At 40.3% G+C, this 27,027-nt stretch overlaps 1 protein-coding gene across 3 annotated transcripts in view; it reads left to right on the top strand.

Annotated features, from left to right (window-relative positions):
* The window catches only part of mybl2b (v-myb avian myeloblastosis viral oncogene homolog-like 2b), a 53,630-nt gene that overhangs the window by 15,354 nt on the left and 11,249 nt on the right, over positions 1–27,027 (top strand). For all 3 annotated transcript variants that reach the window (XM_043710663.1, XM_043710662.1, XM_043710665.1), the window contains 6 exons: positions 240–332; positions 8,624–8,844; positions 11,279–11,435; positions 18,088–18,156; positions 20,707–20,946; positions 23,361–23,717. In XM_043710663.1, coding sequence (XP_043566598.1) covers positions 240–332; positions 8,624–8,844; positions 11,279–11,435; positions 18,088–18,156; positions 20,707–20,946; positions 23,361–23,717 — 1,137 coding nt within the window. The remainder of the gene's footprint in view (positions 1–239; positions 333–8,623; positions 8,845–11,278; positions 11,436–18,087; positions 18,157–20,706; positions 20,947–23,360; positions 23,718–27,027) is intronic.

Genomic DNA, 27,027 nt, shown 5'->3' with positions numbered 1-27,027 from the left:
TTGATTGAATGTCTGGGAGAGATGCATAGTGGAATGCTATCCTTGTACATGTAGGAACTGGCTCTTTTTAAAAAATTGATAATACTGCTGAGAGGTAACAAATGAATGGGAATAGGAAGAAACCAGGATGGAATCTTGAATTTTACCAGAAGTCACCTTGGAGTGAATGAAGCTGAACATCCTGTCTTGTGTGTAATTTTTTTTTGTTTTGTATTTGTTATAATTTGACTTTGTTACAGAACCGAACTGATCTTCAGTGCCAACACCGATGGCTGAAGGTTCTGAATCCAGAGCTTGTGAAAGGACCGTGGACAAAGGAAGAAGATCAGAAGGTAGAAGTGTGAAAATGGATGAAGTTGCAAACTTTTTATCGGTACCATGAATCTAGGAACGTATGAAATAGGAGTTGAAGTAGGACATTTTGACCCTTGAGCCTGAATGACTGGAGCTATTTGTATTTAGCATTCTACATTCCTATCAACTCTTGATAACTTTTAATTCCCTTGTCTATTTTTTCTAATCTTTGCCTGCACTTGTACAAAAACAATGACACCATTTTGAGGCAGAGTTTCAAAAGTCTCAATCCTCAGGAATTGTTTCTTTGTTTCTCCTAAAAGTGTATCCCCTGGATCTTGGTTTGCTCATCAGGTGAAATATCCTTTCCATATCCAACTTGTCAAAACCATTCAGAATCTTGCATACCTCAGTCAAGTTATTCTCTTATTCTCCTAAACTCCAGTGAAAATAAAACCTAGCCACTCCTCAGAAGACAACTCACTAATTAGTGGTAAGCCTCCTCAGAATCACCTCCAACCCATTTAGAGAGAGTTTCCATGTTACTGATGATTATGCCTGCAGGAAGTGTCTTTGGTTGTGAATCCTATCAGATCATATAAATCACTTGGAGCAGCAGTTAGAGGCAATGAGAAATTGGCAAAGGCTAGGGGGTGTGGTGGATGGAAGTAAGGAGACCAGAACTACAAACAGTATTCAAGGTGTGGCCTCAACTTTGTCTTCTATAACTGAAGCATAACATCCTTACTTTATACTCAATTCCTGTCATTATGAAGGATAGTATTGTTTGAGGTACCTGCATGCTAAGCTTTTGTGACTTGTGCACTAGAATACCTAGATGCCCCTGAACCTTGGACCTTTGCAACTGTTCTGTTAAGTAATGCACTTTTCAAAATCAAAACCTCCACTTTCTAGATTTTTACCTATTTATATGCATTTGCATTCTTATGGTCACTTCGCAGCATACGTTCTCCTATTTTTGTATCATTAGTAGATTTAATTACCATGCTTTCACTCTCTCTTCTCATCAAACTCGTTGATATAAATTGTAAGAAGGTGAGGCCCCAGCACTGACTCCCTGCAGGATTTGTCACATCCTACCATTTGGGCAAGAACCCACTTGTGTACAATTTTATGCAAGCCAATCAACTTTCTATCCATGCTTGTATGTTGCCAATACACCATGAGCTCCTACTTCGCCACCTTTTATGTGGCAGCTTGTCAAATGCCTCCTGGAAATCCAAGTACAATGTGTCTTTAGGCTTCCCTTTACCCACAGTGAAGATTACTCCTTCACCAAAATCCAGTAAGTTGGTTAACATGATTTTTTCACCATAAGCTTGATCCTGATTTCTTTATATCTCTAGCTAACATGTTTAAAATGCCATATTCTAAACAGGTTACTAGTTCAAAGTTTGTCAAAGATTTATAGCTCTGGTGCTAGTTGTGGCTGTGCGTATGTTCGCCAAGCTGGGAAGTTGATTTGCAGACGTTTCATTCCCTGTTTAGGTGATGTCTTCAGTGCTTTGGAGCCTCCTGTGAAGCACTGCTGTACTGTCTCTTCTGGAATTTATTTGGTTCTGTTTCTGGTTGTTGGTTCCAGTTGTTCGTTATAGTGGCTGGTATATTGGGTCTTGGTCAACGTGCTTATAGATGGAGTCCGTGGCCGAGTGCCATGCTTCTGGAAATTCTTTGGCTGTCCTATGTTCAGCTTGGATAATACAATTATCATAGGACTAGTTGAATTTGTGGTCCTTGTCATCTGCGTGTATGGTTACAAGGAACAGCTGGTCATGGCATTTAGTGGCTAGTTGGTGTTTGGATGAGGATTGCTTGTTGTTGTGCCTGTTTTCCCAATATAGTGTTTCGTTACAATCTTTGCATGGAAACTTGTAAATTACATTTGTCTTGCACATGATGGGTATGGAGTCTTCTATTCTGTTGAGTTGTTGTCTGAGCGTGGCTGTTGGTTTATGGGCTGTCATGAACTTGAATGGTCAGAGAAGTCTGGCTGTCAGTTCCAAGACAACATTTTTTATTTAAGATAGCGTGGCTAGTGACCAGCTGTTCCTAGTAGCCATACACACAGATGGTAAGGACCTCAAATTCAACTAGGACAACACAATTATGATAGGACAGCCAGAGAATTTCTAGGAGCATGGCACTCTGCCACGGCCTCCATCAACAAGCACATTGACCTACACCTAATTTACCGGCCACTTCAACGAGCAACCAGAACTGGCAGCCAGAAGCAGCAGCAGCAGAACCAAATAAATTGCAGAAGGCCATATAGCAGCACTTCACAGGAGGCTTCAAAGAACTGAATGTCACCTAGACAGGAATGAAACATCTGCAAAGCAACTTTCCAGCTTGGCAAACATACCCACAACCACGACAATCGGCATCCAAACTACAAACCTTTACACAAACCTTGAAAATCTATGGGCAAGAGACAATAAGACAAGCAAGGAAATGTGCCAACTGCCTAAGCGCTACCTACAAACAACTGTGATTCCTACTTGGGTGCTGCAAGAATCAAATACTACCACCCCGTGTCAGGTATACACCATCAATCAACAACCACAAGCCAGGGAAGTAGTCAGACAAAAATGGCCTCAGGATGATCCAGGTTATGATTATGATGCACACAACAGACTATACAGGTACAGAAAAGATTTTGCGTGCCACAAAATTGTTAATTTCAAAAACAGCCAATCAGGAGTGGACTGTGACAATTGAACAGGCCATCACCATAAGACAGAACAGAACAACATACAGAAAGAGAACGGCACTACAAGACAAAGTGACTAAGCTAACCAACAGCAGAGAAGACCACATAACACATACCTGGTTTGCAAACCTCTCCAACAGCTTACAGAAACCGAAAAAGCCATACTACCAAGGAATTCAACTACAACCCCTGGGATGCAAAAACAACAGACTACCTAGTTGCACTAGAATGTATACTCCAAACTAACAGACTAACCAAAGAGTCAGACAAACAGTCTGACAAACTATTGTATCCTAACTTTAAAAAAAAGACAAACCAGCAATCTTAACATCAAAGAGAAAAGCCCTAAGAACTCTCAAAAATGATAACAACATAATCATAGTACCAGTGGACAAGGGCAGAATGATGCTTATCATGGACAAGACTGAATATATTCAGAAAGCAGATAAACTACTTAGAGATACCAACACATACCTACACAGGGAGTGTGACCCCACACCATAGCTAACCGATAGAATAAACAACACACTATGGAACCTTCAAAAAAACAGACTAATAACAGGCTTGACCGACAAAGGATGAAAAGAAAAAGCAACAACACCCGAAGGTTTTACAGATTACCCAAAGTACCCAAACCAAACACTCCACTTCGACCCATTGTGGCACTCCCAGGAATGCCATCACATAAACTTGAAAAAGAATTCAAACAAAAGCTACAACCTCTTATTAGTGGATCCAAACACTCCATACAATCATCACAAGAATTCCTGGACAACACAAGCATTGACAAGGATGAAGCAATGCTCTCATTTGATGTAATGACACTGTTCACTTCAATTGACAAAATTCGAGCCAGAGAGACAATAGCCAACCTCCTGCACAAGCAGAACAGACAACACGACAGGGAACCTACCAACAAGGACTGTATGCTCAAACTACGAGACCCGTGCTTGACGATACACTTCACATTCAACAACCAAACTGATCAACAGATCAATGGAACACCCCATGGGCTCACTCATCATAGCAGAAGCAGTGATGCAAAGATTGGAACAAACAGCCCTACCACAAATCCAACCCAAACTCTGGATCAGATATGTAGATGACACTTTTGTTATCATTTAAGAGAACAGAAATTGAGAACACTGGATTGTCAGCACCACACTCACAAGGATTAGATTTACAAGACAGGAGGAAACCAACAATCAACCCCCATTCCTGGATGTCCTAGAGTCATAGAGATGTACAGCATGGAAACGGACCTTTCGAGCAAGCTCGTCCATGCTGACCTGATAGCCCAACTCAATCTAGTCCCACCTGCCAGCACCCAGCCCATATCCCTTTCAACCCCTCCTATTCATATACCCATCCAGATGCCTTTTAAATGTTGCAATTATACCAGCCTCTGCTACATCCTCTGGCAGCTCATTCCTCTGTGTGGAAAAGTTGCCCCTCTGGTCTCTTTTATATCTTTCCCCTCTCATCCTAAACCTATGCCCTCTAGTTCTGGATTCCCCACAACCCAGGGAAAAGACCTTGTATATTTATCCTATTCATACATCTCATGATTTCATAAACCTCTATAAAGTAACCTCTCAGCCTCCAGCGCTCCAGGGAAAACCGCCTCAGTCTATTCAGCCTGTCCCTATAGCTCAAATCCTCCAATCCTGCCAATACTCTTGTAAATCTTTTCTGAACCCTTTTCAAGTTTCACAACATCCTTCCAATAGGAAGGAGACCAGAAGTGCATGCAGTATTCTAAAAGCAGCAAAATCAATGTCCTGTATAGCCGCAACATGACCTCCCAACTCCTGTACTCCCATGCTCTGACCAGTCAAGGAAAGCGTACCAAATGCCTTCACTATTCTATCTACCTGCGACTCCACTTTCAGGAGCTATGAACCTGCACTCCAAGGTCACTTTGTTCAGCAACACTCCCTAGTATCTTACCATTAAGTGTATAAGTCCTACTAAGATTTGCTTTCCCAAAATGCAGCACCTCGCATTTATCTAAACTAAACTCTTCTGCCACTTCTCAGCTTATTGGCCCATCTGATCAAGATCCCATTGTAATCTGAGGTAACCTTCTTCGCTTTCCACTACACCTCCAATTTTGGTGTAATCTGCAAACTTACTAACTACACCTCTCATGCTCACATCCAAATGATTTATATAAATGACGAAGAGAAGTGGACCCAGCACCAATCCTTGTGGCACTCCACTGGTCACAGGCCTCCTGTCTGAAAAACAGCCCTCCACCACCACCCTCTATCTTCTATCCTTTGAGCCATTTCTGTATCCAAATGGTTACTTCTCCCTGTATTCCATGAGTTCTAACCTTGCTAACCAGTCTCCTATGGGGAACCTTGTCAAATGCCTTACTGAAGTCCATTTGCCCTCATCAATCCTCTTTATTACTTACTCAAAAAACTAAATCAAATTTGAGACATGATTTCCCATCCACAAAGCCATGTTGACTATCCCTAATCAATCCTTGCCTTTCCAAATGCAAGTATATCCTGTTCCTCAGGATTCCCTCCACCAACTTGCCCACCACTGACATCAGGCTCACCGGTTCGTAGTTCCGTGACTTGGCCTTATCACCTTTCTTAAATAGTGGCATCACGTTAGTCAACCTCCAATCTTCTGGCAATTCACCTGTGACTATCGATGATACAAATATCTCCGCAAGGGGCCCAGTAATCACTTCCCTAGTTTCCCACAAAATTCGAGGATACACTGATGAGGTCCTGAGGATTTATCCATTTCTTTGTGTTTCACGACATCCAGCATTTGCTCCTCTGTAATATGGACATTTTTCAAGATATCACCATCTATTTCCCTACATTCTATATCTTCCATGTCCTTTTCCACTGTAAACCCTGATGCAAAATATTCGTTTAGTATTTCCTGTGGCTCCACCCAAAGGCCACCTTGCTGATCTTTAAGGTATCCCATTCTCCCCCTAGTTATCCTTTTGTCCTTAATGTATTTGTAAGAACCCTTTTGAATTTTCCTTAACTCTATTTGCCAAAGCTATCTCATGTCCCATTTTTGCCCTCCTGATTTCCCTCTTAAGTATACTGCTGCCTTTATACTCTTCTAAGGGTTCACTTGATCTATCCTGTCTATACCTGACATATGCTTCCACCTTTTCCTTCACCAAACCCTCAGTTTCTTTAGTCATCCAACATTCCCTACTTGCCTTTCCTTTCACCCTAACAGGAATATATTTTCTGTGGACTTTTTCTAGCTGCCCCTTTACCTGCAAACATCCGACCCCAGTCAGCTTTTGAAAGTTCTTGCCTAATACTGTCAAAATTGACCTTTCTCCAATTTAGAACTTCAACTTTTAGATCTGGTCTATCCTTTCCCATCACTATTTTAAAACTAATAGAATCATGGTCGCTGGCCCCAAAGTGCTCCCCCACTGAAAACTCAGTCAACTGCCCTGCCTTATTTCCCAAGAGTAGTCAGGTTTTGCACCTTCTCTCGTAAGCACATCCACATACTGAATCAGAAAACTTTCTTGTACACACTTAACAAATTTTTCTTTTATCCCAACTCTTAGATTGGGACGGCCATAGTGTTCTGTTTGGAAAGTTAAAATCCCCTATCATAACCACCCTATTATTCTTAACAGATATCTGAGATCTCCTTACAAACTTGTTACTCAATTTCCCTCTGACTATTAGATGGTCTACAATACAATTCCAATAAGGTGATCATCCCTTTCTTATTTCTCAGTTCCACCCAAATAACTTGCCTGGATGTTTTTCCAGGAATATCCTTCTTCCAGTACAGCTGTAATCCCTTATCAGAAATGTCACTCCCCCTCCTTTTTTGTCCTTCCTTTAACATATGTATCCTGGAACATTTAAACTGCCAGTCCTGTCCATTCCTGAGCCAAGTTTCTGTAATTGCTGTGATATCCCAGCCCCATGTTCCTAATCATGCCCTGAGTTCATGTGCCTTCCCTGTTAGGCCTCTTGCATTGAAATAAATGCAGTTTAATTTATCAGTCCTACCTTTGTTCTCTGCTTTGTCCGTGCCTGCCCTGACTGACTCCTTTTCTCAACTGTACTAGTCTTGGATTGATCTTTCCTCCCTATCTCCCTGGGTCCCCCCACCTTACTAGGTGAAATTTTCCCGAGCAGCTCTAGCAAATCTCCCTGCCAGTGTATTGGCCCCCTTCCAATTCAGATGCAATCTGTCTTTCTTGTAAAGGTCACTTCTACGCCAGAAGCGATTCTAATGATCCAAAAATGTGAATTCTTCTGCCATACACCAGCTCCTCAGCCATGCATTCATCTGCTCTATCCTCCTATTCCTGCCCTCACTAGCTTGTAGCACTGGGAGTAATCCAGATGTTATTACTCTTGAGGACCTCCTTTTTAAATTCTCGCCTAACACACTCTATTCTCCTTACAGAATCTCATCCTTTTCCCTTCCTATGTCATTGGTTCCAATGTGTACAGTGAACCTCCTGCTGGGCCCTCTTCCCCCTTGAGAACATTCTGCACCTTCTTGAGACATCCTTGATCCTGGCACCAGAGAGGCAACACATCATTCTGATTGTTCGCTGCTGGCCACAGAACAGATAACCCCGCAACTTCATCTGTGGATGCCTAACAGACAGACAATGTGACAAGGATCTGCCACCACCTAACTCATTAAGCAGACTTCTCCACCACTGAGGTTCATGACAGCCCATAAACCAAAAGCCACGCTCAGACAACAGCTCACCAGAATAAAAGACTCCCTGCCCATCATGTGCAAGACAAACGTAATTTACAAGATTCCATGCAAAGACTGCACAAAACACTATATCGGGCAAACAGACAGATAGCTAGCGATCCTCATCCACAAACAGCAACTAGCCACTAAGCGCCACGACCAGCTGTCCCTAGTAACCATACATACAGATGACAAGGACCACAAATTCTACTGGGATAACTCAACGATCCTAGGACAAGCTAAACATAGGACAGCCAGAGAATTTCTAGAAGCATGGCACTCAGCCATGGACTCCATCAACAAGCACATAGACCTAGACCCAATACGCCGGTCACTACAAGGAACAATTGGAACCGACAACCAGAAGCAGCAAAACTGAACCAGATAAATTCCAGAAGACACGGTACAGCAGCACTTCACAAGATGCTCCAAAGCACTGAAAACTTCACCTAGACGGGAGAAAATGTCTGTAAATCAACTTCCCAACTTGGCGAACATACCCACAACCACAACAGGTTACTAGTTCTGCAACGTGCAGCATGTCACTGGCATTGATGTTTTTGATTTATAACTGATTCCTTTTATGGTGCAAGTCACCATATTTTACTTCAGCAAACGATGAAAGGTACTGAGTCATGGTTTATGTGCCTACCTAATTAGGATGAGTGGAAAGGTTGAATGAAATCACCTGGCTTTTTTCCCTTATTGCTGCAGATAGGTACAGCAATGTTGGTTGAGAGCTGAGATCAGGTTGCATGTGTAGGAAAATTTGAAAGAAATGTACAAATCTATTAAGTTAGTACATTTAAACATAGAGCAGGGTGAATGAACTGATCTTTGATTCCTATTGTTTCATTTTAGGTAATTGAATTAGTTCAGAAACATGGGCCAAAACGTTGGTCATTGATTGCAAGACATCTAAAAGGTAGACTTGGCAAACAGTGCCGTGAGCGCTGGCACAATCATCTCAACCCTGAGGTTAAGAAGTCATCTTGGACTAAAGAGGAGGACAAGATTATTTATGAAGCACACAAGGTCCTTGGTAACCGCTGGGCAGAGATTGCAAAACTGCTACCAGGGAGGCAAGTGTTCCATTGGCTTTTGTCACCAGTGTGCTAGGAATTAACATTTCTTTTGGCTTGTTTTCTGCTGGATTAAAAATTAGTAGGAGCTGAATGATCCAGCCAATGGATACTTGCATTGCTACAAAACTGTTCTTGCACAGTTTCAGTTGGTTGCTGTTTGTATTATAATCTAAGTTCTACATGCTATAATGGTTATGCGGATGAATAAATTTTTCATAAAGTAAGATTGATTGCTAGCTTTCCATCTGCTGTGAAAGTATTATTTTTCAGTGGATGAAGTTTTAAAAAAAGGGAAAGTGGGACTATTGGAAGAAATTGAGCCAAAACATAAAATACAACGGAGGGCAAGACACCCTATAACACCATATTTACCATGGCTAACCCACTTAGCCAATACATCCCTGTACACTACATGGGCAACTTTGCATGGCCAATCCACATAACCTGCACATCTTTGGACCACGGGAGGTACCCATGCAGACACTGGGAAAATGGGCAAATTTGACATAGTTGCCCAAGGTGGGAGTTGAACCAAGTCCATGGTGCTGTGAGGCAGCAGTGCTTACCACTGAGTCGCTGTTCTGCCCTATAGGATGCATTGGAGAAAGAAAGAGGAAATGATGATACATCAACATTATTTTGTCCAGATTAAATTAATGAGTTCATATATTGTTAGTGCAAATGATAATGCAGAAGTGCTGATTGGGTTATCCATCTCTGCCTCCACCTGAGGTCTCCAGCATGATCGCCAATTTGATTCATCCCATATGATATTAAGACATGTCTGAAGGCACTGTATGTTGCAAAAGTTACAGACCCTGACAACTTTCTGGCTATAATATAGTAGACTTGTGCTCCAGAAATGTAGTGCTCTATCCAAGCTGTTCAAGTTTAAATAATACTGCCAGACAGTATAGAAGATTGCCCCAATTCTAACTTGTCGACATAATTCAACTTTTCGACCCATTAAGCACCTTGATATGCAAAGTGATGGGAGCACCATCAGTGGTGCCACCAAACAGCAATAACCTGCTCAGTGTTGCCATTGGCTTCTGACTTCATTACGATCTTGGTCCCAGCATGCATCGATTGAACTGAACTCCAGAAGGAAGACTAATGTGTTTGCACTTGATACCAAGATAGCATTTGCCTGAGTAGAAGTGAGAAGCCCTAGCAAAACTGATTGATGGAAGTCTGGAGGAAAATGCTCCACTCGTTGCAGTCGTACTTAGCACTAAGGAAGATAAGTTGGATGTTGAGGCCAATTTTCAGGATATTCCCTCAGAAGTTGTTCCAGGTAATGTCCTGGGACCAACCATCTTCAGCTGCTTCATCAATGACCTTCTTTGCATTTGTGTGGTCAGAAGTGAGGATGATTGCTCAATGTCAGTACCATTTGTAACTCCTTTGATACTGAGGCAATCCCCTGCTTCATATGCAAAAAGATCTGGATAACATTGAGGGTTAGGGTGAAATGGTATTTAGTAAAATTTGCACCACGCCTGTACCAGGCAGTGACCACCTCCAGCAAGAAAAATAAATCGAAGCTTTGTTCCCTTGATAGTCAATGGCATCGTTGTCACTGAAACTCTAGCTATTAATGTCTTGCAGTTTATCAGCAATTTGCCAGCTGCCTCCTGCACCTTTCAAAGATGGCAGCAGATGCATGGGAACTCGACCATCTACAAGTTCCCTCCAAGTCACACACCATCCTAACTCTAGAATGTATTACCTTTTACTGTAACTGGCTTAGCATCCTTTCCCTCCATAACAGAAATGTGGGTGTACCTGCACCACATGGACTACGATCTTCAAGAAGATGGCTCACGACCATCATCTCAAATAATTAAGGATATGTAATAATTGCTATCTTAGTTAATGATGTCCTTATGCTGTAAAATAGTAAAAAAACACACTGAATTTTGAGTGTTTGTTCTGTGGAACCCAAGAAGTTTAAACCATGCTGTACTACTCCATTCTAGGTTTGAGAGAGTGGCTACATGCTCTTGTAACAAAATTTTAATTACAGAATAATTGGTTCATAAATTACTCTGTCATTCTCCTGATAGATTACTGCCTTGCTATTGCCATAAAAGTGACTGGGACTTGCATGAGATTGCAGAGTTAAAGTGGTGGGACCAGAGTCCTTGATTTTTTTTTAAATCCAGGGGTAGATTCTTCTTAATGGGGTGAGGAGTTGTCATACTAGACAGAAATGTAAATTTGAGTATACAAGCAGTTCAGCCATGATCTTATTGAATGGTGGAACAGGCTTGAGGGGCTGAATGGTCTACTCCTGTTCCTTACGCATGTTGTATTTACATAACTTGAGGTCTGCCATAACTTGACAGTTTTGATAAGGTTTTAAGAATTCCTGACTTTTTAATTTAATACAGCAACTCTGAGTAATGGCACTTATTTCAAATTACAGAACAGACAATGCTGTAAAAAATCACTGGAACTCGACATTGAAAAGGAAGGTAGAGGTTGAAGGCTACTTACAAGATGGTAACCAGGATATGCCAATGTTTTTATTTGCTCATTCGGAGGATGGTGAAATCCAGTGTTTCAGGACCAAACTGACTCAGGTTTGTTCACTTTCAGGGATTTGTAATAGTTTCAAGTTTACTGATTTTTAAAAAAATCCTAGTGGTGCTGTCTGCGTGAAATATAAGTTGATACGGTCATAAATTCTAGTTAACAAGAAACCTGGTAAAATCTTTTGTTGGGAAAGAAAAATGTATGTCATTTTTATCTTTTGATTTAATTAGAAATCAGAATTAATAATGAAATGCCCAAGTTAGTTACTTTTTTTCCCTGTTGTTTGCTAATGTTTGCTCTACTTTCCAGTTATGCTTTTTTCCAGTTAATCGTTTGGATTGAAGTGAAATCTAGACATTCAACCCCATTTTGCTGCGGCACCTACTGTGACACGAGGGGTGCCCAAAGTGTTTTATCTCTTTACTATTTCAGTAATATTAGTTGAGGACTAGCTATTGGTCAGACCGGGAAGAGAACGCCTTTACTTTCTTCAGATGTTCCCATAGCAGCTTGTACGTTCACTTTGCTAAAGTGTTTGGGCTTCAGCAAAAGCCCAACTGAAGACTTGTGCTTCAAACTAGCTGCAGCTTTAACTGCGCTCTTCCAGATCAGCTACAATGCCACCATCTACCCAACAACATAGAAAATGCTCTGGTTTTTCTGGTACATATAGGAACACAATTCAATCCAGTCAATTACAGCACACTAATGGTGTATTCTAAATCATTAGCTTTCTGTCAACACTGCAGTCAAGAGGTGTTTACTTAGCATTAACCAGCTAAGTGATGTGTAAGGATTGTGTGTGTGTTCATTTTGTTTATAAACTGTGGACTGAAATGAAGAGCTATTTTAAAGCCTGCTGTATGTTTTGAAAGCAAGTGCACCCATGTTAAACAACATGTAAACAACTGTTTCAACCAGCCACCACTGAAGTTTGAGTTATAGATGATTTTGAGCTGACAGTGTACAGATGCAGCTTTTGTTGTCAATAAGAAGCTGATTGGACTAGAGACCAGTTATCAACGAGAGTCCTTTTGCTTTCCAACAATTGTGTGATTGGTTCTTTGATAACTAAGCAGCTTGGAGGTTTTGCAAGTTAGAAAGAGCTGTTCAGTTCTTCCGCAGTTCAGGAACAATCTATCTGGTCTCTACAGTCAAAGCTAAATTTAAATTTGAAAACTAGTTTACCTTCCCTGCAACAGTTGTAAGCTGTGAATTTTCACTTTTTTTTAAGTGAACCAACCACCTTGTGTCTCTTTCCAACCAGTGGAAGTATCTGCAGAAAGATGACTGAAGCAATCTGCTGACCAGCAGAAATGTTCTAAAGGCCATCTCAATGACAGAACCTGGAGAGAGATGTTTCTGAAGTGTCTTTCCAGTTTTTTTCCCCCTCTGTCCAATAACCTATGAATGAAAGAGAGTTTATAAAATAATTAGAGTTTTAATTGGCTTGAGTTTAATTACTTGTAATATATAGTTATTCTTGTTCGCTATAGAAATCTGGTCCATGCTTTCTATCAACCTGGGGTCAAACATTGGGTAAATTAGGAAATTTTGCATATCTTTTACTTTTCTGATGACTCTGACAATAGCAGGACTTCATTTCCAAATGCTCCCTCAGTGAGTTGTAACTATGTTTAATTTGGTTTTCGCCAGGACCACTCTGCTCCAACTTGATTGCAACTTTTCCCCAAGTTGGCCAGATATGAGGTTTGCATGCCTCTTGATGATAATGTGGCATTTGACAAAGTGTGGCATCAGGAAACCTAGTACAATTAAAATCAACAGAATTGACAAGTTCACTTGCTGGATCACATTATCTTTGTTGCTGTGTCCTCTAACAATAGCCATGCTTATGTTAAATAAGGAGCAGGAATAGGCAATTTGGCCCTTCAAGCTTTCTCTGCCATTCAAAATGATCATGGCTGATCATCCAACTCCATATCCTATACCCACTTTCTCTTCATACCCTTTGATAACTTTTGGCCCTAAGTTCTATATTTAACGATCATCTAACTTCCAGGGCATTGTTGCAGGAAGTCCTCAGTGCTCTATCGCGAGCATAATTATCTTCAGGTGTGTTATCTCTCGAATTTAACTGCTGATGCTTAGTGTACAGTCCCACTGAAACAATGCTGATACTTGCTTAACCTGGACAGCATATCAGGCTTTAACTGACAAGTGACAAGTATCGTACATATTACACACGTTCGTGGCAATGATATTTCCGATCTAATCATGTCCCCATCATATTTAATGGCATTGCTATTGCTGAAATCCCCACCAGCATCCTGGGGTTACAATTAACTGAAAACTGAATTGAGCTAGCCATATAAATGCTGCAAAAGCAGCTCAGAGGCTGGGTATTCTACAGTGAGTAACTTGTCTCCTTACACTCAAACTTATTCAAGGTATAAGTCAGGATTATACCATCCACTTGTCTGGATGAGTGTGCCAACAACTTGTTTGAAGCTCTATACCATCCGAGATGAAGCAGTGCACTTGATCAGTGCCCCATCCACATTTCTTAAACATTCACATTTCACCGTTGGTGTATGGTGGCAGCAGTTAATGCCATTTCTCAAACTATATACACCTTCCAAACACGCAACTTTACCAACTAGGAGAAGAACAGCAGATCATTGGACCTCCAAATTGTCCTTGCGTCCTGCAACATCTTGGTTTGGACATACACTTGTATTCCTTCTCAGTGAATAAAGCAGTAGATTCAAGGCTGAGAACTAAATAATAGCAATATAGAAAATTTAGGTTTGATCAACAGGAAGGGACAGAACAAACCCAAGAATACACTGAAGTCGGGGAGGGTCCTATAGCACCAAGGTAATGTCCTGAGTTCAAGTCCCATCTGCCTCAGACATGCATAACATGTTAAAAATATCTACACCAAAGGTCAAGACTAGATCCTACAAAACTGAAAACTAAAGGTTCTGTATCTATATACGTGCAGCATTCATAAGAAACATTAGTCACAATTAAGTAAAACACGAGAGCCATTACTGAAACTCAACTAGGCAAAAGTGAGGACTACAGATGCTGGAAACCAGAGTTTAGATCAGAGTGGTGCTGGAAAAGCACAGCAGATCAGGCAGCATCCGAGGCTGATGAAGGGCTTTTGCCCGAAATGTCGATTTTCCTGCTCCCCGGATGCTGCCTGACCTGCTGTGCTTTTCCAGCACCACTCTGATCAATAACTGAAACTCACTTCATTATAAGAACTAGGTACAGAATGTTTGGGAGTATTTGATGTTCAAGAATAGGAAGCTACATAAAGTTGGAGAATTAACAATGTTTAACAAATAATACGTTTGTGCATGAGTTAGATGACATTGGTTCAGGAGACCAGGATGTGGGATCAGTTTGGTTAGAGATGAGTAGTAGGAGAAAGAAGTCACTAGATGTCTACAGCTCTTTAGCAAAGTATACAAAAGTAGATATGAGGTTTTAGAGGAACGGCAGTAATCATGGCTGGTTTTGCAATACCTGTAAACTGGTAAAATCAGATTGACATTGGTAGTCTAGATGAGTTTCAATACTTCAAAAAATGTTTTGGCACTAACCAGATAACTGTTTTGCTCAATTTAGTATTGTGTAATGTGACAGGATTGACAAATAACATCAGAGTAACTACAGCTACCACAATATGATTTGAATTTATATCTAGCTTCAAAGGTAGAAGAATGGGTTTAAGACCTTTGTAAGACCATGAAATCTGAACAACTTGATGAGGTACTGGACTAGAGGATGGGTCAGTACAGAAGCAAGGTGATACTTCAAAATACATATGTTCTTGCCACAACAAATTCAAGAGACCCTTATCTGAAGTTAAAGGAAGAATTAAAATTAAGAGAAAAGCATACTGTGCAAACATGAGAGGCAGATGAGATGATTAGACAGCATATAAAGAATGGCAAATAATGACTGAATAATCTGGTGAAAGAAATTAGCATGAAGAAGCTAGCTATAAATCTTAAAAAATCAATAGCAATTGTTTCCACAGGTATTTGAAGAGGAATAGAGGAAGTAAAATGAATGAGTTGCAAAGATATAAGATTCAAAATATTATCTTGGCTTCTCTCTCCACAGATGCCAGATTTGCTGAGTTTCTCTAGCACTTCCTGTTTTTATTTCAGATTTCCAGCATCAAAGGTACTTGCTTTTATTTGAGTGTTGCTCATTTAGAGAGTGAGAGAGGAGTTAATAGTAAGTAATAAGGAAATGGCAGATGAAATGAACAAATATTGCTACTTTAGAGGATATAAAGAAGTTCCAGTAAAGCTGTAAATCAGGACAAGGAAGGAAAATAGGACCTTAGTGATAATTTCAAAGTAAGCTCTATTGAGCAAATATACAGACTGTGGGCTGACTAATCCCTGGGTCCTGTTGGACTTTATCCAAGGGGTCTTAAAAATTGTGGTTAATGAGATAGTAGATCGGTTTGTTTTAACTTTCCAAAAGTCAATAGATTTAGGAAAGGTTCCATCAAACAGGAAAGTCATACACGTATCTCTCCTTGAAGGAGGTAGGAAACTATAGGCCAATTTGAAGTTTGTTGTGGGAAATGAGGAGGTTTTGGCTTAGCACGTATTTTTGTCTTTTTTTAAAAAAAGAAAGCTCAAGGTTATTGGGAAGCCGAAAGGGAAATGGCATTTAATAACTTGATGGAATTCTTTGAAGGAATAACTTGTGCCATGGATGAAGAGAGCCTATAGACATTTTGATTTCCAGAAGAAATTTGACAATCTGCCCCACAAAAAATTGTTGCACAAAGTAGAAGCTCATGATGTTGGGTTAACATGTGAGCATGGTTAGAAGATTGGCTGCTTGACTGAAAACTTATATGTAAGCTTTTTTTATGTCAGATTGGCAGGATGTGATGAAACTACATGGAATCTGTGTTGGGGCCTTAGCTTTTTACAATTTATTTCAGCGCTTTAGAGAAGGAGTGAAAGTGTACAATTATTTGAGATCACGTCTCAAATACATGGTGCAATTTTGGCCGCCTTATCTAAGAAAGGATATAAATGTTTTGTAAGAGGCCATAATGTTTGCCGCCTGTAGACTTGATGTACTGAAAGTCTGGAGAATTGCAAATGTTTTGTTTTCCTTAAAAAGAATATAAGGATAAACCCCCAGCAATTACAGGCTGGTTAGTTAAGTTTAGTTTGGATGGTTGTGAAACTGCTAGAGACAATAATTCAGAATAGACTTAAGTGACATGGTTAAAACAGAGGTTAATGCAATCCATGTGTAAACAGTGTTCCAAAAGGCATTTGAATTAATGCTGCATAACATTTGAGAACTGTTAAAGTTCATGGATTAAAAGGGACAGTAACAATGTAGATAGAATATCGGCTGTGTGATAGGAAATGGAAAGTAATGGATATTCCTCCAGCTGGGGGAAGGTTTGTAGTGAGCTCCTCAAGGGTCATTTCTGGGACTCTGGCTTTTCCTGCTAATATTTTAGTGATCTAGACTTTGGCATACAGAGGACAAGTTCTGTGTTTCCAGACTCTACAAAATTTGGGAGCTTTGTGAACAGGACAGTGTAGAATTTCAAGAAGTATTGACTAATTGGTTGAATGGTTGGATATGTGGCAAGTGAACTTCAGTGTGGAAAGGTTAACTGTTAATTTTGGTAGAGCATAGAGAGACACTAAAACAGTGAATTACTCTAGGTGTGCAGAGAGGCATGGCTATGTAAGTGCATAAGTCGTTTAAGTATCAGCAGGTGGAGACAACAGTTAAAGCATACAATATCTGGTTTTTATTAATGGAGACATAGAATATAAGATTAAGGAAATCATGCTGAACCTGTATACAGATTTCAGCTGGAGTGTTCTACAGTTTTGGGAACCACACTTCAAGGATATAAATGCATTTGGGGAAATGCAGAAGAAGTTTACAAGAGTGGTTCTGGATAAACCTTTTAGTTGTGAAGATAGATTGAAGAAGTTGGAACTGTTTTCTTCAGCGAGAAGGCTGAGAAGATTCAATAGAAGGAATTGCTAGAAGTTTTCAAACTCATGATGAGCCTGGACAGAGTAGATAGTGAAAAGATGTTCCTACTCATAAATGGATCAAGAATGAGAGGCATAGATTTTGAAGTCCTTTACAAAGGAGCCAAATGTGATGTGAAAGGAAAAAAATCTTGTTTACACAGCGAGTAGTTCAGGTCTGGAATGTGCTGCTTGGAAGTGTGGTGGAGGCAGGTTCATTTAAGTATTTAAGAGTAGTTTAGAGGTTATTTCTAATTAACTAACGGTGCGGGGTTACAGTGAAAAGGAAGAATGGGCTATGTCATGATGGCTGTCTTGGAGAGCTGGTGCCAACATTAAGACCAAATAGCTTTTTGTGTCTCAAAGTTTGAGATGCTTTGCACAAATCACTTTCCTTCATGGTTTTTGAAAAGGGACAATTAGGTAAATGTTTCTTCCTTTACTGTGGTCCTGTCATTTTTTTCCCCAGGAGGCAAAGAATTAATTTTCTTGTTCAATCAATCAACTAGCCTTTCTTGTTAATCTTCTCTGAACATTTTCAGTAAGTGCATTGACTATATTGCAGTGCAAACTTTCAGCTTGAGAGCTTTAAACTTAGGAAAAACTTTTGATAAATTTCCTGAATAATTTGAACACATTCAAAACAAAACTGCGACATGATCTTGTTTTCTTTTCCTTTCAGGCATCTTCAAAACATGAAGCTGTTTGTGTAGAACCAGTTCCACAGCAGCCATCTGTTACTATAAAGCAGGTTAGAGAATAGTGGGAATAAAAACACTGCAATTATTTGCAAGCTTTAACATTTACTAGTCTTGTTATATGTATGAATATTTTTAATATATAGAATGCTTAAAATAATTGTAAAACATGTATTTTACAATATGCCTTTTCCCTCAAGGTTTTAAGGAAGCTACAAAAATGCTTATTTTCAAAAACACTTGAAAAGCAATTAAAAGCTCAATATCATGTTTATAAGTCTTGTTTCTTTCTAAAATGTGTAAAGCAACTTCCTTAATGAGTAGCTAGAACATTAGTTCTTTGGTATATTAAAAAAAATTAAATGTTGCAGAAATTCAGCAGACTTGGCAGTATCTGGGGAGAGATACTGCATTTTCTAATTTTATTTTGGATTTCCAGCATCTGCTGTATTTTGCATTTATTTGACTAGATCTTTATATGTTTAGTTTTCTGTCAGATTAACTAACTACTCAATTTCAACATTTACAAGATTGCAAATAATGAAGGAATTCAGTGTGTCTTAAAACACTTATCTAGAAAAATTCTATATGGAGATTTTACCTGTGTTGTTGTTGTTCCTGGCATCTGTTCTAAATTCAATTAAACAGCGTCCTTGTTTCAGCACATCTCAATTTAAGTTAAACTAGCACTCGAGGTTACATTTTCCATTTCCATAATGATCTCAGATGTCTCCTTTTGCAAGTCCAGGTTTTTCATGTTATTTCTTATAACTTTGGCACTTCTCTGTACTGCAACAAATACGCTGTAGAGATATCCAAGCACAGGTTGAGTAGAGAAGAACTGAGGGTGATTGCATTTTGAAGATTTGAGCTATGAGGAAAGATTTAGAGTAACCTGGGATTTTCAACTTGGAAAAACAAATTTACTAGAATTCGTTGAGGAGGTAACAAGCAGTGTAAATAAAGGGGAAGCAGTGAATATAATTTATTTGGCTTTCCAGAAGGCTTTTGATGTCATACATTAGCTACTTAAGATCCCATGGCGTTGGAGGCAGTAAAATAGCAAGGTTAGATTAGATTAGATTACATTAAATTAGATTACATTAAATTAGATTACATTACAGTGTGGAAACAGGCCCTTCGGCCCAACAAGTCCACACCGACCCGCCAAAGCGCAACCCACCCATACCCCTACATTTACCCATTACCTAACATTACGGGCAATTTAGCATGGCCAATTCACCTGACCACATCTTTTGGATTGTGGGAGGAAACCAGAGCACCCGGAGGAAACCCACGCAGACACTGGGAGAATGTGCAAACTCCACACAGTCAGTTGCCTGAGGCGGGAATTGAACCCGGGTCTGCGGCGCTGTGAGGCAGCAGTGCTAACCACTGTGCCACCGTGCCACCCACGGATAGAGGATTAACTAACTGGACAAGACAGTTAAGATAAGGAGGCATTTTCAGGATGACAGCCTGTGACTGCAATAAGGATCAATGCTGGAGTCTCAATTATTTATAATGTATATTAATGATTTAGAATGAGAAAACTAATGTACTATAGCCAAATTTGCAGAAGACACAAGAATAGGTGGAAAAGCAAGTGGTGATTTGGCAGATGGAATATAATGTGAGGTGTGTACTTTGGCAAAAGAGTAGAGGAGCTGAATACCATTTAAATGGAAAAAGACTGCAGAAAGCCCCAGAACAAAAATTTAGGAATTCTTGTCCATGAATCTCACAAAGCTAGCATCAAAGTTCAGTGGTGGCCTTTATTTCCATGGGAATGGATTATAAACTTTGCTAATATTTATACACAACAAAAGTCAGACCACAGCTGGAATGTTGTGAAGAGTTTTAGGCCCCGTTTCAAAGGAAAGATATACTGCCGTTGGAGGCAGTCCAGAGAAAGTTCACTCAACTGATGCCAGGTATGGGGGCACTGTTTTGAGAGGTTGAATAATTTGGGCCTCTGCTCAGAATTTAGAAGAATGAGGAAGCCTTTTTGAAATATACAAGCTTAGAAGACTTGACAGGAGAGACATGGAAAGGTAGTTTCCTTTATGGGAGAGTCTAGGACCAGAGGAGATAATCTAAGAATATGGGGTCATATATTTAACTCACCGGAGGAAGAATTTCTTTTCAGTGGGTAGTGAATCTGGAATCTTTCTTTACCACAGAGGGCTGTTGAATCTGAGTTAATATGTATATTCGAGGCTGAAAGACTTTTAATCAGTAATAGAATCAAGGGTTATGGGGAAAAAGCAGGAAAGTGAAGTTCAGGATTAGCTTATCAGACATGATCTCACTGAATGGTAGAGCAGACTTGATAAGCTAAATGGCTGTCTTGCTTCTGATTCTGTGTCTTATGGTCTTATTCTGAGAGGTAGTTTTCGAGAAGTATATGAAAATAGAAATATTTATGAAAAGAAAAATTTCCATTAAAATATGTTTAGGTGACTTTTTTAATGATTACCTATGTTTACAAAGCTCATCTACGTTTCTCCAATTCAGGGTTCATTTTGCACTTCACCCCATAATCCATCTTTGGTAATTTCTTTTGAGCTAAAGTTTTACATTTCTTTTCCCTTTGTCATCAGGAGGACAGTGTTGCCAGCTGGCTAGGCAATATTCTCGCGGATAACACATTACCTAGTGATCATGGACAATCGGGCATTTCTGAAACTCCGCAAGATCAGTCGATTTCTGATCAATCCGAGGAACCTAATCAGTCTCTAGAAGAGGGTTCTGGCAGCATGTTTCTGATTGTAGATTCTGGGACAATATTTTCTCCGCAGTCAGCTCCTGAATTCTCTGAGCCTCTGGAGCTAATCAAATGTGTAAGTTCCCAAAACACTGAAAGCAGCCACTCTCCAACTGTTTCAAAAGATTTTTCAGTGCAGGAATGTTTTCTGAGTCAGTAGCAGACTCTGTTCATTTGCATAGTACTTGCCTACTGTTCAAGTGCCATTCTGGATATTGATGGATTCTGATAAATGCTACGAATTGTTAAAGTTGTGTAATGATCGCGCTCTCTCTTGAATTTTAACTGTTTATCTTGTGTCTTCAATTGCTTATGTGTAACGGCTACTCTGTTAGTAAACATATACAATGCATACAGTACAATTCAATACAGCACAGGAACAGGCTCTTCGGCCCACCAAGCCTGCATCGATTCTAATCCTTTATTTAGCTACTTACTGCCAATGCGTGGTTTCTATCCCTCTGTTTGCCTCCTGTTCATGTGTCCGTCAAGATACACCTTAAACGTTGCTAATGTACCTGCTTCCACCACCCCAACTGGCAATGTGTTCCAGTCACCCACCACCTCTGAAAAATTCTCCCTGCACTTCTCGCCTAAACATTCTCCTCTCACCTTGAACCTGTGCCCCGTTGTAGTTGACCTTTCCACCCTGTAAAAAAAAGCCTCTCACTATCCACTCTATCTATGTTTCTCATAATTTTGTATCAGGTGGCCCCTCAGCCTCCGTCTTTCCAATGAAAACAATCCGCATTTCTCCAACCTCATAAATAAAACCCTCCAGACCTGGCAACTTCCTGGTAAACCTTGTCTGCACCTCTCCAGAGCATCCACATTCTTCTGGTAGTGTGGCAACCATAACTGCATACACTATTCCAAATGTGGCCTAACTAAAGTTCTATACAGCTTGCCAACGTTTGCACTTGAAGCCCTAGCAGATGAAAGCAAGCATGCTGTGTATGCTGTCTTGACCACCTTCTCCACCCGTGTTGTCACTTTCAGGGATCTATAGACGTACATGCCCAAAGCTATCTGTATATCAGTGCTCCTAAGGTTTCTGCCACTTATTGGATAATTTGAAAACAAAGATGAAGCTGATTTGAGACACAGCAAACAATGGTTTTTCTGAGGTACTGGAATTAGAAGTGGGACCCAGAAAATCAATTTATTCAACAGGAAAGGGTGGGCAAACTTCAAACCATTCCTGTAGCCGATGTTTTCGATTTATTTTAAAAAAGAGGCTGGGGGGATGCATTGCACTTAACCATAGCCTGCCATAGTCAGAAGTCATGCAACACCAGGTTATAGTCCAATAGGTGTATTTGAAATCACAAGCTTTCGCAGTGCTGTTTCTTCGTCAGTTGAAGTCACTTCTGACCTTGTCCACCCTGGTCCAAAACTGCCACCTCCACATCCTTGCTACCATTACGGACTGCTAAGTATGTGAATCTTTCTTCCTCTCTTAGAGTTTGGGGTTCTACGCTTTGCAGTTTAGTTAATGATTATGATCCTGTCAGATCTTGCCTTTGCTCCAGTAGGAGGCCAAGGTCAACTAGGTGGAAATAATATTGATTTCATCTCGTGTTGCTGAAGCATGTTTTGGGGAACGTGGGGGAGGTGAAAGTAAGACTTCACTCTCTTTCCTTCCTGCCATAGGTCACCAAAACTCCTTTCTTTGGATGTGATAAGTTGAAAGGAGATGATTGTTTGGATAATTTCATATTGCCGTACATTGAGGAAGAAATAAATCAGCATTCCCAAGACCTCTGAGGTTTTTAAGTATAAGTTGGGTTTGCCAACTATTCACAGATTTCCTTCAGCTGTATTGCATTAAGTATGTTGATTGTTGTTAGCATATCTGAGATGTGTGGTCATCTGGGCCTGATGGTTGTCTGAGCAATTGGTGAGGACATGCATTAAAGACCTTGGCTTGCTCCACGTGAGTTACATTTTAAATATTCCGCATTATTCAACGTACACTATTGAATAAGTGTTTTCCCATTGCTCATTGAGCAATATGAACAAAAAATACTCCCAAAGTTTCTATAAAGTCACTTCAGTTTTAGACACTGGATTAACCTAAACATGCACTTAAATGTTTAAATATCAGTGACGTTTATATTATTAACGAAACACATTTATATGGTGCAACAAGTATTTGCAATATGAGACATTATCTCTATTTGTTTTGGGTGTGAACCTACTTGATTGGTGGGACTGATTTGTCTTTCCCATACCTCTGAGAGACTGTAAAGTCACTTTTGGTCACCTTTTTTACAAATGTTTACTTGGGGTTTTTGATGTATAGTACTAGCTTTTCACTTCAGCTCTTAATACCTGAATGGTTACCTCCTGTGTTTAATTCTGTTAATGTTCCAGTTCTGATATTAATGGGTGGACGATAGGTGATAATCTAAGCACATTGCAGGTAATCTGTCACATCTCTACGGAATTGCTTACTGTCTTGTTTACTTTCTATTTTCCATACTTCAGGATCCAGATACATGGTCTGACCTGTCTTGCTTTGATTTACCGGAGGATCTAATCAAACAGACCCCTGATAAGAAGTCACAGCAGACTTTGACAGAATATCGCATTGATGCACATACCATCTCTGACCTAAGCAAAAGTGCCAAGAAGGGTGAACTCATACCCATGATCACTTCTCCAGTTGCAGGAAGCTTTAGTACACCACCGACAATCCTGAGGCGCAAGAAAAAAACAAAAATTACACTTTCACCTGTCAATGACAGTTGTGGGAATAGCTTTGCTATTTTTGAAAGCAGTACCAGCAGCAGCATGACTCCAAAAAGTACTCCAGTGAAGACATTGCCTTTCTCACCATCGCAGGTAATGATGCAAACTCAGCAATTCTCCTTTGCCTTCCGGGTTGACTTGTAGGGAAACAGAATGCTGAAAGTGACCAGAAAAGACCAGAATCATTTAGCTACAGACCACTACTAAATAATGTAATGTTGGTAAATTCTGTAACAATTTAATTGGTTTGTTGTTTTACTTCATGAACAAAATCCCTCCCCCACCACTTGGTTTATTGTTGTTTTCAACCAATATAGTACTCTTTCATAGCTGCTGATAAAGTGTACAAAAGAACTAGAAACAGTAATAATCTGTTATGGCCCTGAAGCCTGCTCTGCCATTTGATAAGATCATGGCTAATCTGATTGTGGTCTCCATTCCGCAGTGATTGTCTATACCTCCCACCCAGTTAAATGTTTGAGACGTTTCTTTGTCAATCAAGTTGTACATCTGACATCTGAACGATAAATGTTTGTCTACCAGGTGTCCAGCAGTGTTAATTGAATTCTTAATGAGAAAGGGGGAGGTGCAAACAGACCTGAATGTCCTTGTACTATAGTTGCAGTAAATAAGCATGTAAGTACAATAGGTGGTTGATGAAAGCAAATGGTATGTAAGCTTTCATAGCAAGAGGATTTGAGTACAAGTGCAAGGATGTCTTGTTGCACATATATAGAGCCTTGGCAAGACTGCACCTGGAATACAGTGTGCAGTTTTGGCCTCATTATCTGAGAAAGGTTTCTCTGGCTATGGAGGGGGTGTTACCAGACTGATTCCTTAGATGGCAGGACTGAATTATGAGACTGGATCAGTTAGGATTATATACACTGGAGTTTAGAAGAATGAAGGAGGATCTCATGGAAACCTATAAACTTCTTCTGACTAAACAGTAAATGTAGGAAGGACATTCCTGGTGATCAGGGAGTGCAGCACCAGGGATCACAATTTAAGAATGAGGTGGGCCATTTATAGAATCGTGGAATTATATAGCATGGAAACAGACCCTTTGGTCCAACTTATCCATGCAGCCCAGCTATCCTAAATAAATCCAGTCCCATTTGGCCCATATCCCGCTAAACTCTTCCTATTCATATACCTATGTAGGTGCCTTCTAAATGCTGTAATCGTACCAGCCTTCACCACATCCTCTGGCAGTTCATTCCAAACACTCACCACCCTCTGCATGAAACGTTTCCCCTTAAGGTGCCCATTCACCTTAAACCTATGCCCTCTGATTTTGGACTCCCCCACCCCAGGGAAAAGACCTTTGGCTATTCACCCTATCTGTGCTCCGCATGATTTTACCAACCTCTATAAAGTTACTCAGTCTCTGACGTTCCTGGGACAACATCCTCAGCCTGTTCAACCTCTCCTTATAGCTCAAACCCTCCAACCCTGGCAACATCCTTGTAAATCTTTTCTGAACCCTTTCAAGTTTCGCAACATCTTTCCTACAGTAGGGAGACCAAAATTGCTCACAATATTCCAAAAGTGGCCAAACCAATGTCCTGTATAGCTGCAACATGACCTCTCAATTCCTTTAGTCAATACATTAGTCAATAAAGGTAAGCATACCAAAGGCTGCCTTTGCTGTCCTAGCTATCTGTGACTCTGCTTTCAATGAACTTGCACTCCAAAATCTTTTTGTTCAGCAACATTCGCCAGGACCTTACCATTAAGTCCTGCCCTGATTTGCATTCTCCAAAATGCAGCACCCCATACTTACCTAAGTTAAACACCATCTGCCACGCCTTGGCCCATTGGCCTATGTGATCAAGATCCCATTATACTCTGAGGTCACCTTCTTTGCTGTCCACTGCACCTCCAATTTGGTGTCATCTGCAAACTTACTACTGATACCTTCTTTGATCACATTCAAATCATTTTGTAAATGATGATGAAAAGCAGCGGACCCAACACCAATCCTGTGGGACGCTGCTGGTCACAGGCCTCCAGTCTGAAAAGCAATCCTCCACTACTAACCTCTGTCTTCTACCTTTTGAACAATTTCTGTATCCAAATGGCTAGTTTTCCCTGGTAACCAGTCTACGTGAGGAACCTTGTCGAATGCCTTCCTGAAGTCCATATAGATCACATCCACCACTTTGCCCTCATCAGTCCTCATTATTTCTTCAAAGAACTCAATCAAGTTCATGTATCGCTATTCCCCACACAAAGCCATATTGACTGTCCCTAATGAGTCCTCACCTTTCCAAGTACATGTAAAACCTGCCCCTCAGGATTCCCTGCAACAAGTTGCCCACCACTGATATCTGGCTCACTGGTCTATAGTTCCCTGGCTTTTTCTTACCACCCTTCTTAAATAGTGGCACCTCATTAGCCAACCCCCAGTCTTCTGGCACTTCACCTGTGGCTATCGATGAAAGATATCTCAGCAAGCGACTCAGTCATCACTTCCCTAGCTTCCCACAGAGTTCTGGGGTACACCTGATCAGGTCTGGGGGATTTATTCACCTTTATGCTTTTTAAGCCATCCAGCACCACCACCTCTCTTAACTGGACATTTTTCAAGATGTCACGATTTATTTCCCCACGTTCTCTATCTTCCATATCCTTTTCCATGTCCTTCTCTATAGTAAACACTGATGCAAAATAATCCATTTAGTATCTCTCCCATCTCCTGCAGTTCCACACTTAGGTGGCCTTGTTGATCTTTGAGGGCTCCTGTTCTCTCCCTAGTTGCCTTTTGTCCTTGATGTATTTTCAGAATCCCGTTGGGTTCTCCTTAACTCTATTTACCAAAGCTGTCTCATTTAAAACTGAGATAGAGGTTTACTCATCCCGAGGTTGGTGACCTTGTGGAAGTCTCTGCTGCAGAAAGCGGTTGAGACCAAAATCTTGGATATTTTCAAAAGGGAGTCAGATATAGTTCTTGAGGCTGAAAGGATCAAGGATGTGGGAAGAAAGTGGGAACTGGATATTTATTGTATGACTGAGACAATAAATGACAATGACTGAGCAGACTGTAATAACCACCTTCTGCTGTATTTTCTATGTTTAGTTCTGCAAGTGTGACAAACAACAGTATCATGAAAAGCCAATTACGTTAATAAAGCAAATCAGAGGATTCTCAGACACTAAGTTGCCAATAGTTGCTCCATGCAATCTGAAGCTCCTGTCATGTAAATAGTAGTTTACTTGGACAGCATTGGGAGCTATACGGACAGATGAGTTTTACCCTGTGAAAATACCTGCTGCCAGACTTCTTTACCTCTCTGAAAGTGTTTGCATTCCTGCAGTTGAGTTCTAATTTAATTTTTATAAAGGAAAGCACTTAGTGCCTTTTTTCTGCGCATGTTTGTGATTAGAAACTTGCCGTTTA

The sequence above is a fragment of the Chiloscyllium plagiosum genome, chromosome 20, assembly GCF_004010195.1.
Source record: "Chiloscyllium plagiosum isolate BGI_BamShark_2017 chromosome 20, ASM401019v2, whole genome shotgun sequence".
Classification (NCBI taxonomy): Eukaryota; Metazoa; Chordata; class Chondrichthyes; order Orectolobiformes; family Hemiscylliidae; genus Chiloscyllium; species Chiloscyllium plagiosum.
Note: the sequence above shows the minus strand (reverse complement) of the source record. Positions and strands in the feature narration are given on the sequence as shown.